Raw genomic sequence first — 15000 nt, 5'->3', positions numbered from 1 at the left:
CTTAAGATCTCATTAAATTGACTCAGTTGCACTAATGAGAAACTTAAAAGACAAAGCAATATGCATATCCAATTTATTTACCTGTAGAAGCTCTGTACGCAATAGACACTTGTACCCAAGTTCCAGAAGGTAGTGCAATTCCCATATCATATGAAATTCCACCGAGGAAGATTTTGACTCGGACATCGTTGACTAGGGCAAATGTAAATTGATTTGAGTAAGACAGGATTGTACCTCCAGATGAGTACACTTTTACGAACAGTTGAATAGTGAAGTCTTTGCCTTTGACAAAAGCGTTCAAAGATCCTGTGGAAGCAGTTGTACCATTAAAGCTCAAAGCGTAGCCGTTGGTAGTTATTTCTCGTCGCTCTTTATAGTTCGTGTATCCAAATATAAACAGTGAGTCAAAAGCAGGGACTTGCCACTGCGAACGTAAGTTATTGATTATAATACCTTCTGAAATACTGTTCCCCCAGTACACGGTACCTGTACTGTTTGTAAAGTCATTTACAACGTTTGAGTCACAAGAGGAACAAATTCCAGAGCCAACAAAACACCACTGGGGAGCTGACGTTATTACAAACGAAAGATAGTCCTGCCATGCTTTCACTCTCAGTAAAATCTTTCCAGGCCTGACGATCTCATACACGTCAGGAGAAGTTTTATGAAAACTGAAGTTGTTTTCCATTATTACAGATGTCGCATCCGTAAATTTACGATTTAGCCACACCAAAGGCATTCCGGTGCCATTGTACGAAGCTCTAATGGCGATCTCTGTGGAGCCGATTTTCACTCCTACTGATGAAATACAGAAAGAGGCATTCATACAAGGTATTTGTCGTACCTGCGCGGTGAACTGATTAGTTTTCATAAGGTAGAACTCTCCGTATGTCCCAAAATTGTAACCTACGCCATCAAACGTTGTGTAATGAGTTGCTCCAAAACCTTGGCAAGTAAAGTTTTCTGAGCTGCTCCTATTTCCTCCGAGTGAGACAGAGCAATCCGATCCAATCCATCCTGGACTGCAGACGCTACAATCGTACGTGGTGTTTGATGAAACTGGACAGTTACATGTTCCGATTGAAACATCACATGAGGATTGGCGATTACAGGGCATATTGTTGCCACCTGGGCATTCGCTTGAGCAGTTCAAACCAAAAAATCCTTTCATGCAAAAACACTTGTGCTCATTGGTACCTGGAAGGCCAAATTTACATTGATGGTCGCAGTCCTTTCCATACCAAACAGGGAAGTTGAAAGCAGGTACCGAATTACAAAGGCTCTGAGCAAACCACGAACTGTGTTCTACGATCAATTGATTAAAATCTGACAAAGCCATTAAGGTCCAGTAAGAATGACTATCATCATTGCTCCTCGTAACTGATGTTACACACGACATGTGGTAAAACCATAGTGTCGAGGTAGTCAGAAGAATGTGTTCTGATTTCAACATGGACCCAAAGATAAGGTTGTAACATAACTGCTCTGCACTCATCCAGGAATTACCGAATCTGAAGCTGTATGCGGTACTAGTGTCTACTGAAAATTGAGGAATTTCAACCGTTGAGAAGACCCACGTTGGTCCTCGCCAGATACCCGATTTGAAATATATATGTGCGCCTGATACACAGTCATGCGCGACAATGCCATCGCCTTCATTAAACTTCCAAAGACTTGCAAGGTTTTGAACCCGCATGGTGCAGCCAATGTTTCCTCTCCAGTTAGCTGAGATAGAAAATGGATCGAGCTTTTGGTTCCAAATTCGTAGTTCGTCAATTTGGCCGATGAATCCCTCTGTAACAGGTAGTGTCAGTCCACCTGGTGGTGGTATACAGTAACCTAAGGCAAGACTTCCTCCTGGTTGAAAGACATTCACATTACTGGCAATTGGAAAATTCCGACTGTTTACGCGTTTTCCAGTATCATCCCTGTGATAGAATTGAAGAATTCGCGTGGATAATGACCAGACCAAAGCAATATGATTCCATTGGTTCGTTTGAATTACCGCCAAAGTATCTAAAATGATATCATCGTAGCGTAACTTGATCTTGCCAGATTCCAGAATTACAGCAAACATGTCTGTGCTGGTGTACGAGAGAAGAGTTCCGTTTTCACTCTCAGTGCGAACCATGAACTCAATAGTGATGTCAGATAAAGAGAAGCTGTAGATTTCTTCAGTATGGGCACCCGCGTTGTTAAAATGTAACGCGTAGCCACCACCATAGAGCTCTCTTTTCTCGTGGTAGTTGTTGATGTCGTAGACGAACAAACTGTCTCCTTCAGTCACTTCCCAAGACTTTCCATAAATTTCAGTAACGTAAGATTGAGAGACATTCAGTCTTGTAACTATTTTACCATCTCTGCTGTACAGATCATCAAATGAGTTGAGGTTACAGTTACCCCACAGTCCCTGGCTTGTTTTACAATACGTTTGGTTGTCTGCACGCAAATGGACATCAAGATATCGGTCGTATAAACGAACGATGAGCCGGACACCATAGGAGGATGAAAGCACAAATTGTAACCGGGAGGTCCGTTTGAAAGTAAATCGCTGACTTGCTGGGCCAAATTCAAAACTAACAGAATACACTTTCTTTCCATTTACAAAAACAAATGGTTCCTTTCGATCGATAAACCTTGAATGCAACAATACCGTGTGTTGTTCAATCCTCACAGCAATGGCATTGACACAAGAACTCGAAGAAAAGCATGTGACCATTCGAACCTGGACTCCCCATAAATGAGACAATAACAAATGGTATTCTCCGTTTCCCAAGAATTTGTACCCTGCACCGTCGATCGTTATAAAGTACCCATGTGCATATGCTGCTGCGGTGTGATTATTTAGATTATGATTGACCACCGAGCAATCAAGACCATACCAATCTGGCGAGCATGCGGTACAGTTTTCGTCTCCGCGCCAGTTAGGATCACATGAACACAATCCCGTCGTTTTATTACAAAAGCCATTGTTATGACATGGGGCTTGAGGTCCGCCAGGACAATCAAACTGGCATGCAAAGCCCCAATGTCCATCAAGACAGGAACATGTGTAGTTTTCTCTTGAAACCTAAAGTATTGAATGTCATAGTATTAGCTTCATATTTCTATTAACAAGAAACGCAGATGTGAATAGGCTTTATGTTTTGGACTGCAACATGATTTTCATACTGAATCCTTCGTGATTTCGGCTTGAGCTATTGCAGCATTAGTCCTCTTTCCCATAATCCGTTCGAGCTAAACCGCTTTTATTAGTCTTATGACAACATATCATGTAATTATTCTATAAGATAGACATCAATTGGACTTACGTCACTCCCCTGTCCCTCAATGTTGGTACACTTCATGGTATGGAGAAGAGATTGATTTGCTACCGCTGCATTTCTCTCGTTTGATAGTGGGTACGCTAAAACCCAGGCAATCGGATAGGTGTCTTCCAGCCTGAAGGAAAATGGAAAACAACAAGACTACATTACAGTTCTGGTTGCTGACGTTTTAACTGTGCTGGGATATGTTGAAGCCTTCAATAAACGGTTTCATTCATCTTTAGAAAGATTTGTGTTTGATTAAAAAACCCTTCGCTAGGTTTATCTCAACCAGAAGTTTCCAACAGTTTTAGAACCATTTAAGTAGCGGAACAACAAGTAATCTCAAAGGACAAAAAAAGGCACATATAACAAATTATTCCTTTTTTTCATACGTAAATGTGAAAGTCAAATACCAAATTAGTTACGGTAGTATCCTACTTCACGAGCGATATATGTGACTTATATGAATTCAGAGTTAATTATTACTAGTAGTGTCAGTTTGTTCATACCTAACTTTAAAAGCTTTTTCGTGTCTGCCAGGTACGAACTTAATAGGCTGACCATAATCTTGGGTTGGTAAAGGAACAAGGTTGTTAGTAGTATTGTCTGCACCACTGGTCTTCAGAACAAAACCCTTCAATCCTCCAGGAACAATATCAACGTAAGGTCTGGTGAAAAAGTTGTCCGCTCCAACACTCACGTATACATTGTGAGGATTTTTGTTGTGGTATCCAAACCAAGCGAAAACTTCGTTAGGGGCGTTCTCGTATAAACAGCTCACAATTGGTTCCAGAGGACGTTTACCCCAGTCTCCGTCTAGTTCGTCACGGTATTGTGCATGTGCTGAAAAACAGTCAATATCGCAATTTTCTCCTACATGTGCATCATCACACACCGCACAAGATGGCAAACCCCAGCCAAACACACAGTGGTCACAGCTTGTTCCATTCCAATAACCAAAATTTGCATCATTATGGCACGTACAAATGTCCTTGTTATGTCCCGTTCCGTTACCATGGACGCAGTAAACGTTGCAGCCAACTGCCCATCCAATGTAATTTGCTACGCATTCATCGCATTCTGATCCAGTAAACTGAGGCAGACAACGCTCACATGAGCTTCCGTCAAAGCCATGATTACAGACACAGGCTGGAATTCCACCCACCAATGTACAGGTCCCTCTGTTACTGCACATGGGTTGACCAGGGCAGACAAGCTTTCTGCAGTCATCACCATCAAATCCTTGGTTGCAAAGGCATACCGCCGTGGGAGGAGATCCCTGCTGCACACAGGCTCCGCGTCCACTACAATCTGGCTCCCCAGGGCAGTCTAATGTTTCGCATGTTTGGCCTTTCCATCCCGAATCACATTCACATCTTTTAGGATTCACGTCTTCTCTACAAGTTCCTCGTCCAGAACACTCAGTGTCACAAGCCAGGCCGTTATAGCATGGATCGCACTCGCATATAACGCTGTCTGGTGGGTTTTCCCTGCCATTTATGCAAGGAAATTCACACGAGGGGCCCATCGTATTGTTTGTGCAGTTCACGCATTTTGGTGGATCAACTCCTCCATAACATGTTCCTAATGCATTGCAGTCGGGAACACCGTGGCAATCTGGGATATCACAGCCTTCTCCTTTCCATCCATTAAAGCAGTCACATTGTTGTGTAACTAGCAAACAAACACCGTGATTGGTGCAATCGGCCCCTTGTCCTGGACAACCAACAGTTTCACACTTAGGTCCTCTCCAGCCACTATCACAAACACATTTTTCGTTTTCGCATTTCCCATGACCATTGCATTCAACACCACAGTCGACCCCAGTGTGGCAACTGTCGCACTTACAAGTATCGCCATCCCCCTTTATAACCGTTCCATTGATGCATCTTTGCTCGCAGCCTTCTCCCATATATCCCGAGTCGCAAGAGACACATACTGGGGGATCGTGGTTGATCCCATCACAGACACCATGCCCACTGCAGTTTCCACCACCTGCACACTTAGGTATGTGACACCCTCTTCCAGACCAACCAGGTCGACAATAACATATACCTAAGGCAGTAATGCATGACCCATGACCGGAGCAGTCTGATCCCCAACCTGGACAACCTTTGGTGGCACACGTAGGACCGCGCCACCCTTCAAATCCACAGTCACAAGTGTTATTGGTACAGTTTCCACGTCCAGAGCACTCCAGGTCGCACGATATACCGCTGTAGCAGTCATTGCACTGGCAAAAGAAGGATCCATCACCCGTTTGCTGCGGAGCACCATGTTCACATTTGGTTTCACAAGCTCGGCCCATCCAACCCTTGTCACAAGAACAGAATGATATGGTTGCAAGGCTTTCACACGTACCATGATCGCTGCACATTGGGGTTCCAGGACAAGCTGGCTCATGACATCCCCGCCCGGCCCATCCTGGATTACAATCACACGTCTGTGTTGCACTGTTACATGTACCACGTCCGGAGCAATCTTTGTTAAACAAACCTGGACATCCCTTCTTTTCACAGAAATCTCCACGCCAGCCTTCGAAACCACAAAAGCATTTGCCTTCGGAACACGTAGCGTTGTCTCTAGCAGAACAAAACACATCGCAGCTTAATCCATTAAAACAGGGTTCGCAGTCACAAACTGTAGGATCTACTTGGTTTTGAGTGCCATTTACACAAGGTAACTCGCAAGCTATGCCTGCCCAGCCTTGCGCACAGTTACCACAGTAAGGAGTCTCAGCCGGTATACATTGACCTCTATTGTTGCAATCTGGGTCGCCAGGACAATCAGTTTGTTCGCAACCAATACCTGAGGATTTAAGAAAAGTCAGATAATTGACTTCAAGGTAAACTTAAACATTTTGAAATACTGTTTATGACTTGTAATTCTTGGAATCCTTGGAGATCAAACTCGAACCACTCTCCATAGCTCTTTAAAGAAAGTTTTAGATTCATAGGATTATTTGCAGAGGCCCTTCATGATCAAATGTATACTGATATGGAGATTGCCCAAAACACAAATTTTAGCCGAGTGGAAAACGCCCTTAATGTGATTTACCGGAGGATTGGTTTCAGAGATATTTACCGTTTAACTGCCTTTGACAGAAACCCAAATGGTTACAAAAGCACAATATCTAAATGCAAAGTTCAAACAAAAAGGCCTACCACTCCAGCCGGGATCGCAGATGCACGTTTGTGATGCACTTAAGCACTGGCCATGCCCCGAGCAGTCTTTTTTGTAACCGGGACATCCTTTCTTCTCGCAATAAGTTCCACGCCACCCATCAAACCCACAGTCACACTCTCTGTTTTCACAAATTGAGCTGTGGTTTGAGCAGAGCATGTCACAGGCAGGCCCATTGTAGCAATCGTCACAGACGCAAATATGATCAGCAGTTGGTGTGCCAAATTTGCAAGGTTTCTCACAAGCAACACCCATCCATCCCTGCTGGCAGGTGCACTTGGGTGTTTCATTGTCCGTTATGGGTGGGGTGCACGTACCGCGTCCATTACAGTCCGGATCACCTGGGCAGTCTGGAATGTCGCATGCAGCACCTGACCAGCCTGGAACACATGTACATTCAAAGGTCGCTCTGTTACAGCTACCATGGTTACTACAGTCGAAAGGCCACCCAGGACAGCTTTCAATTTCACAGACATCTCCTTTGTATCCCAAGGTTTTATCGCAGACACACTTGTCATTCATGCACTTTCCATTCAGCGAGCACTCGATATTACAGCCCGAACCGGAGAAACAAGGGTGGCAAATGCAACCTGACGAGTTACCATAGTTCGTTCCATTAACACAAGGAATTTCACACCTCTCACCGGCCCAATCTGGCTCGCAGTTGCACCGTCGTGGGTTCGAATTACTGCATCTTCCATGGCCAGTGCAGATGGGTTCCCCTGGACAATCAGGTGTGCTGCAATCGTCCCCAGCCCAACCTTGAGCGCAAATACATTTTTGAGTGTCCATGCTACAAAAGCCGTTATTGGGACTGGTACACTGGCCTGGACATCCCGGCAGTTCACAGTATTGTCCCATATGAGCAGTACCTTCTTCTTGGCCACAATCACATTTGTTGTCGATACATTCTCCAAATCCGGAGCATTCACTTTGGCATCCGCTCCCCGTAAAGCACGGATCACACACACAAATACCATCTTTGGGGTAACCATGGACACAGGGGTCGTTGCAAGCAGGACCCATCCAGCCTTGAATGCAGTCCGTGCATTTCGGAGTCACACGATCAGTTGCGTTACAGTTTCCACGACCAAAACAGTTCGGAACGCCAGGACAGTCAGGGAGATGGCAACCAACACCCGTCCACCCTAAAGAAAGTTTTAAATAGGTTAAAATTACATTCCCCATACTTCAAGAACGCAGATGAACACCTGTAAGGTGTCTCCTCTTGACAGGAGGACAGCATTTCAACAAGTGTTTGATGATCCCTCGTGCAGGCACAAAAATTTAAGTTACGTTGAAGCACCTTTTTTTAGTGTTTACAATAATCAATCAAACTTTTGCCAAAATCTCTTCAAAAGTATTTTTCCTTTCTGCTTCCTTTCGAAATCAATTGTGGAGAATGTTGATTGATAGATAAACTTAAGATGATTGATAGCTATGATGATGAGGTCTATTTTCACAATTTAACGCCTTGCAGTGCAAGTTACAGGGATTTCTATAAAGCCCTAAAAACCTTTACTTCAAGGTTTTTAAACGTTATTCAATTAGGGTTGTATACCTTTGCGAAATTTAACTTATACTGGGTTTACTCATCTCACCTGGATCACATATGCACTTATGATTTGCACTGTCGCATTTTCCATTTCCACTGCAGTCCTTCCCATTAGATCCTGGACATCCGGGAACTTCACAGAGTGATCCACGCCAGCCAGTAAGTTCATCACACTGGCACTTATTTTCCAAGCATGTTCCGTGTCCGGTGCACTCTACATTACATCCACGACCAGTGAAACACGGATCACAAACACAGTTTCCACTATCCATTGGAATCTGAGTTCCATTCGTGCAAAGGTCTTCACATGCAGGGCCCATCCACCCAGCAATGCAATTTGTACACTTAGGAGGATTGTAAGTAATGTTGCAAAAGCCTGTGAGAGTAAACAGAAACTTTTGAAATTAAAACATCAGAGTGACAGCCTTTTGTCAGTACTCTGTATACTTGCTTCTCTGTCTTGCTCGTCTGTCTTTCTATCCTGTCTTTTTATGTCTAACCTTACGGATCGTTCTGTTCAGGCTAACAATTAAACTTGGTAGCTTCAGACAATCGAGCAATACCTATGGCCCACTTATCGTAGAGATCTACAAACGAAACATGTAGCATGCAAGGTTGCTCTTATTGTACAATTCCAATGCTTTTGTAAGGAATGTCGGAAATTTACGTTGAGGGACTGTTCTGCTCGTTCCAGGAAGCAAACCTTTCGAGAGCCCGCTCGCTTATATCTCAAACAAAAGCAGAGCGGTTAAATCTTGCCCTTTCACCTTACGAGACGTCAGAGGATTGTTATTAGTATGGAATCTTCCGTTCATATTCCTATAAATAAGTCCTTCGAAAAGATCTGTCGTTAATGGCTACATTTATAACACGAAAAACCGAAACTTGGGTCGGTATGTTCTGGGAAACTAGAAATCTTTTTTTTTACATCGAAAAGTACTATTTAATAGGACAAGATCATTTATTTATTATCGAAACCTGCGTTGTAAAGATTAAAATAGCTGAGAGAACTCCAAAAAAGTCTCGAGGTTTTCTTCAGTCTCACTTCGTGTCTCAAAGGTCACGAAGAACCCATCCAACAACTCGAAACTCTGCAGAATACTAAACGCACAGTTAAGGCGGTTTAAAAAAACAGTTCAATACAATATCCTAGTGCCGATGTTTACACAAGATAATTGAATTTAATCAATAAATCAATAACCTTTAACTGTTCCCACGATTCTTGTTTTACATCAAATCGTTAACAGTCGATGCAATTCACAGTATTGGGTTTGAGCTTTCACTAAATATTTTTGTTCACGCGATAGGTGAAATTTAAAGCAACAGTGTTAAGTTTAAACTAACAGGCTATCGATTATGCGCGGTTACTAAGGCTCGGGAGAGTTCGCTATGACTAATTACCACTGTGTCTACAATTGAGTGAATAGCGAGTAAGTGATTTATTTGCATAACGAAGTCCCCATAAAAACTTGTTTCATCGCTTTGCGTACCATAAGTTGAAAAAGGGAATACCAATTGAAAGAAATCATCCCACATTCTTCATTTTAGGAATTATTGAAAATCCTGCTTAGAGCTTTGCTGAGTGCAAAAGAGCATGATGCGTATTTATTTCGCAGTACAACAAGCAAACACATATGAAGTACTAAGAAATATTCTACCGTAATTCAGACTTTTTACCTCTATTTGCACAGTTTGGATTTCCAGGACAGTCTGGTATATGACATCCGTCACCAGTCCATCCATTCTGACATATACAAGTATGGAGAGCACTGTTACATTCCCCACGACCGGAACAATCTTCTCCCTCACCGGGACATCCAGGATTTTCGCAATATGTTCCACGCCATCCAACGTCACACTGGCACTTGCTATCAACGATGGTTCCATGCTCTGAGCATTCGCTATCACATCCCACTCCAACCCAACCAGGCTCACACACACAATTGGCACTGTCCATTGGAATTTGTTGACCATGCACACAAGGGTCGTTACAAGCCGGTCCCATCCAGCCTTTGGAGCAGTTTTGGCACTTGGGTGGGTTTACAGAGGCGTTGCAAATTCCTCGTTCAAAGCAATTGGGGGTCCCTGGACAGTCGGAAATTTCACAGCCTTTACCAGCCCAACCTTCGTTGCACGTGCAAACATGTGTTACAGTGTTACATATTCCGTGGCCTGTACAGTCTGAGCCAATACCAGGACAGCCTGGATTATCACAGAGGTCTCCTCGCCAACCGACGTCACACACACAACTTTTGTCAACAATCTTACCATGTTCTGAGCATTCACTATCACACCCAACACCTTTAAAAGAAACAACTGAAAATAAGTACACGAGCAACCGGGTAGCCGTAGAAGGCAAAATAATAGACTTACGTTAATGTTAAAAGAGAAATTCAAATATATATGCTGGATAAACATCCTGCGTGAAAGGTTGTCATTTCACTACTTCTGCACCCGTAACACTACCTTTTCTTTTCCATAAATTAAAGACCATATAATTTCTAATCAGACGTAATACACACCAAGGCGTTAAAATCAGAACATGTTATATAAAGTTAAAAACAGTTTTGTTTAAGGTTTTTCCACCCGATATTTTCATCTTTACCTGTGTATCCAGGCCAACAAATACACTGTCCACTGTCCATTGGAGTCTGCTCTCCAAACGTACACGGGTCAGCACATGCAGGTCCCATCCAGCCTCGACTGCAGTTCTGACATTGTGGAGGAGTAACAGACGCATTACAGTAACCTCGGTTATTGCAGTTTGGCGCCCCTGGACAATCGGGAATATTGCATCCCAAACCAGCCCATCCAGGGTAACATGTGCACTCGTGTGTAGCGCTGTTACAGTCACCATTACCTGTGCAATCCTTACCATCACCCGGACATCCAGGAATTTGGCAAACGTCACCTCGCCAGCCTTGGAGAGGATCACAGTTGCAAATTTCATTATCGGAGCAAGTCCCGAGGCCCATACATAGAGAATCACAGCCCTTGCCAGCCCAGCAGGGATCGCACTTACAAAATCCACTGTCCATTGGCTCTTGTACACCATTGACACAAGGATCATTACAGGCAGGGCCCATCCACCCTACGCTGCAGTTGACACACATTACAGTACCATTAATCGCTGAGCAGGTACCTCGATTATAACAATCCGGTTCACCAGGGCAGTCAAGCTCGCTGCAGTCAAATCCACGCCAGCCTGGGTTACAAAAACATGTCAGAAGAGCGCTGTTACAAATGCCGTTTCCTGAGCAGTCGTTAGGACATTTTGGAACCTCGCAGTAATCACCCTTCCATTCACTGCCGCAGTAACAAGTGCCGTTAGTACATGTGCCATGTCCCGAGCAGAGCGAATGACAGTGAGTTCCGATATAGCAGGGATCACATTTGCACTTGCCACCAATGCAAGTCCCATTACCTGAGCATTCATACCTACAGTCATCTCCAGTATAGCACGGATCACATACACACTTCCCTGTCACGCTACAACGACCATTCCCGTGACAGTCACGTGTAGCGTCACACTTATGTTCGCATCGATAACCCACATAACCAGGATCACAGTCACAACCTCCGGAAGCCGAGCAACGTCCGTGTCCTAAACATGTGATTGACGGGTCACACTGGTACAGACAACTTACGCCGTAAGAACCAGCATCACAGGTGCAATTACCTTCCTGGGCGGAAAATGTTCCATGACCGCTACATTCATTACCAGCTGCACTTATCTGTCCGCTTCCTCCGTTACCAGCACTTCCGCCACCCGCAGCCCCACCAGATACATCCCTTTTTCGAATTATATCGCGCCTGATGTAATCGGGAGAAAAGTGACGAAGGTGTCCGCCACCACCCCCACCGCCATTGTATTTTCTGTAGCTAGAGCAAGGATTACCACTGCAGCATGCGGAGCGACTGCTTCCTGCACCCCCTTTCAGAGTAAGATGCCCATGCCCTTCAAAATGTCTTCCAGCGACCCAAAGAGTTCCACCGCTCGCCCCACCTCCACCACCGTCTCCATTAGCGCCATCAGACTTGATCGAGCCATCGAGCTCCAAAAGCTTTTCTACACTTACAAAGACGACGCCTCCCCCACTAGCTGAAGTACCTCCACCTCCACTACCTGCTTGTATGGCTTGAGATACACTTTCATACTTGTTACCACCTGGAAATAGGAAAAATTAAGAAACAAATCGAGGAATAGTTTGGAATGCTACACTACACTAACGCCTCCTAAAGATATATTTACAATTTTATCGCTCGCATCCTTTCATTGAACCTTGCACAACAAATCGGATTGAAAAGAGAATGCACTCTCTCTTCTTTCTGACAAATTTGAGCACATATTTGGTGTGTCGAAAATAACGATTAATTAACATGATCTACAATAACAAAGAACACGAACCCAAGATGTCCTGCTTTGAAAATAAGTTTCTCTACCTCTCCGGATACAGAGAGGTCAACATCATTCTGTTCTGTTTGAACCCTGACTTCTGAATGTCTGTGACAACTGCTGAGCCTTTTACTGCGGCCGATAATATGAGGTCAAGTATTTATACCACTTCACAATTCACAAATCTTTATATCAAGAATTCCATAGGTTCACCTTGAGCGATAGCATCGTGGTTACCCTTATAAATTTATTTCCATCTCCATTTCTATAGAAAAGCGACTTTATGAGTTCACTAACCTCCCGCTGTACAAGATGAACATCCACTGAAGTACCCAGTCCCCCCACGGCCGCCATGACCAGCTCCCGCTACACCTGAACAAGCTGTAGAACTTCCAGGCCCCTTTTGGGATGACCAACCAGAGCCTGAGGCATCCGTAACCGCGTCTAACTCAAGCCTGAAATATTCTGTTAGCAATTTGGCAGCGTCCGCCTTCAGTGATCCCGTGTAGTCTAGAGCTATTTCTCCCGTGTGAAGACGTACTGCCAGAGATGAGATTGTTTGTACTGAGCTTTGCACTTGAAATGTTCCTCCCAAATCCACCTGCAGCTTTTTAAACCAGTAATGGCCAATGTAATCGGTTGTATAGTTACTGTGACAATCTAAGCAAGCTGAGAAGCCTTTTTCTGTAACCAGGGTGCCGACGTTTGACGACAACCTTAGTTTCTCTATGCCATGGATCTCACCGTTGACAGTTAATGCTGGAGCCCTGGTACCAAGAAGAGTGGTCTGAATTGGAAATACAATCTGACCTCCTGAATGGGCTTCGTAGTTCACAGGAGCCTCCGTGCGAACGCTGTGGCACTCAACGTATATTCTGGTATTCTGTAATGCCTGTAGTATGCCTGTCTTGTCACCAGTAGCTTTCCTTATGACTATTTTGACAAGCTTTCCCGAAACCTTCAAACGAAAATATCAAGTTTGAGAATTATCAACGTGGCTCCTAATTTTGTCAACAACAGGTAACTTGGATTCTGGGAACTGAAAAACGAAAATAAATAGTCGGGTAGTGGTGGTTGGGTTCAATTTTCAGTTTTGTGATATAGCATGACTAGAAAAAGAGTAAATCAGGAATGCTTCTCGCATTATACCAAACACTAAATTAATATTTATTTGTCGTAAGACGCCGAAGATTTTCATTCATCTGAACCTTACCTCCTTAAAAGCGAGCGCTCCTTTCCTTACTAAGTGGATTCTCTCAAACTCATAGAGAACTGTGTTTGCCTCAGCTAGTGTAACTGGTAACAAATTGTCCCTGTTATTGTTGTCAACCTGTATCATGCGATACGGTTCCTCGCCGACATCCACATCAATGTAAACTGTTCCTGGACTGCCATGATATTTGGTGCCACTATTGCCTCCTAGCGCAGTCAAGGTCCCTCTAAAGATGAAGTGCTCTGTGAGATACACAGCAATACGGCCCCCTGAACCAGCTCCTTCGTGACTGGGTCCTGCAAATTGATTGAAAATGCAAGATGGCTCTCAAAATTCTTGACTTAAAATTGATTCACGACCATCCTTTTAATTAAACAATGAAATCGAAAGTCACTCGTTTTTATAACTTATGATTGAAAACTGTTCTTTACAAAAAAATACGGCCTATCTAAACAACTTTCACGAGCAATGAGCTAATAATAAGATCTAACAAGTTCTCGATATGCACGGAGCCAGATTTACACATGGCCAAACCTATGATGTTTCACTTTTCTGTATTAAATACTTTTGCATTGATTAAGTTTAGTTAGCCACCTATTTTTATGCGGGAATAACCTGAAATCGCTTTAAAACATAAGTTAAAAAAGCACGGCATAGTTTCGAGTAAGACTTTTATAAGGAAATCCACACAATTAATAGATTTTACGAAATTTGTAACAATTGATACAAACCTCCATGACACTCAACAGTCCCGTAGCCTTTAAGGAATAAACTCTTCACAATGATAGCGCCACCGCTTCCACCTCCGGAGGACCTTGACGACGAACCAACACCATTGGCTCGAATAGTTCCCTCTACTATCACATATCCTCCGGTGTTAATATAAAACCGTCCACCACCGGCACCGTAGCCACCACCACTTCCTGGTTCATCGGGCCAATAAACAGAGCCGTATTGTGTTCCTGAGGCAGCTCGCCCACCGGGTGAAGCGTGGCTGCCACCTGTACTTCCGGACCCAGCACCAGGACCACTCGCAGCTGTATAACCAGCACCTGAAGAGTCTATCAGACCTCCACTTTCGACAGTGACGAAGTCAGCATTAATGGTCACGTCGTTTGTAGAGAGGATGAGTTGACCACCTGAAAGAAGAGTGCGAATAGTATTCAGAATGAATTACACTTAAAGTTGTGTACACACAATTTGTAGTTCAGAATCCCTTGAGTTTTAATCGGGTAAGAAGTACATAAATCTCCTATTTCTGTCAATAAATAAGCACTAGAGGAATGAAGTAATATTACCAGGGTCTTAAAGTCTCAGTGGCAGCTCGCTTCTTGCGATTCATAAT

General features: G+C 43.8%; 1 protein-coding gene across 1 annotated transcript in view; it reads right to left on the bottom strand.

Moving 5' to 3' along the window:
* The window catches only part of LOC111321626 (uncharacterized), a 106809-nt gene that overhangs the window by 15497 nt on the left and 76312 nt on the right, over positions 1–15000 (bottom strand). Inside the window, exons 55-64 of the mRNA XM_088736803.1 lie at positions 14387–14794; positions 13656–13951; positions 12740–13400; positions 10652–12214; positions 9724–10347; positions 8093–8422; positions 6473–7639; positions 3818–6116; positions 3312–3441; positions 82–3070 (exon numbers count right to left, since the gene is read on the bottom strand). Of these exons, the coding sequence (XP_088592929.1) occupies positions 82–3070; positions 3312–3441; positions 3818–6116; positions 6473–7639; positions 8093–8422; positions 9724–10347; positions 10652–12214; positions 12740–13400; positions 13656–13951; positions 14387–14794 (10467 nt within the window). The remainder of the gene's footprint in view (positions 1–81; positions 3071–3311; positions 3442–3817; positions 6117–6472; positions 7640–8092; positions 8423–9723; positions 10348–10651; positions 12215–12739; positions 13401–13655; positions 13952–14386; positions 14795–15000) is intronic.

The sequence above is a fragment of the Stylophora pistillata genome, chromosome 10 (genome assembly GCF_964205215.1).
Source record: "Stylophora pistillata chromosome 10, jaStyPist1.2, whole genome shotgun sequence".
Taxonomy (NCBI): Eukaryota; Metazoa; Cnidaria; class Anthozoa; order Scleractinia; family Pocilloporidae; genus Stylophora; species Stylophora pistillata.
This window is presented reverse-complemented; position numbering and strand designations above follow the sequence as displayed.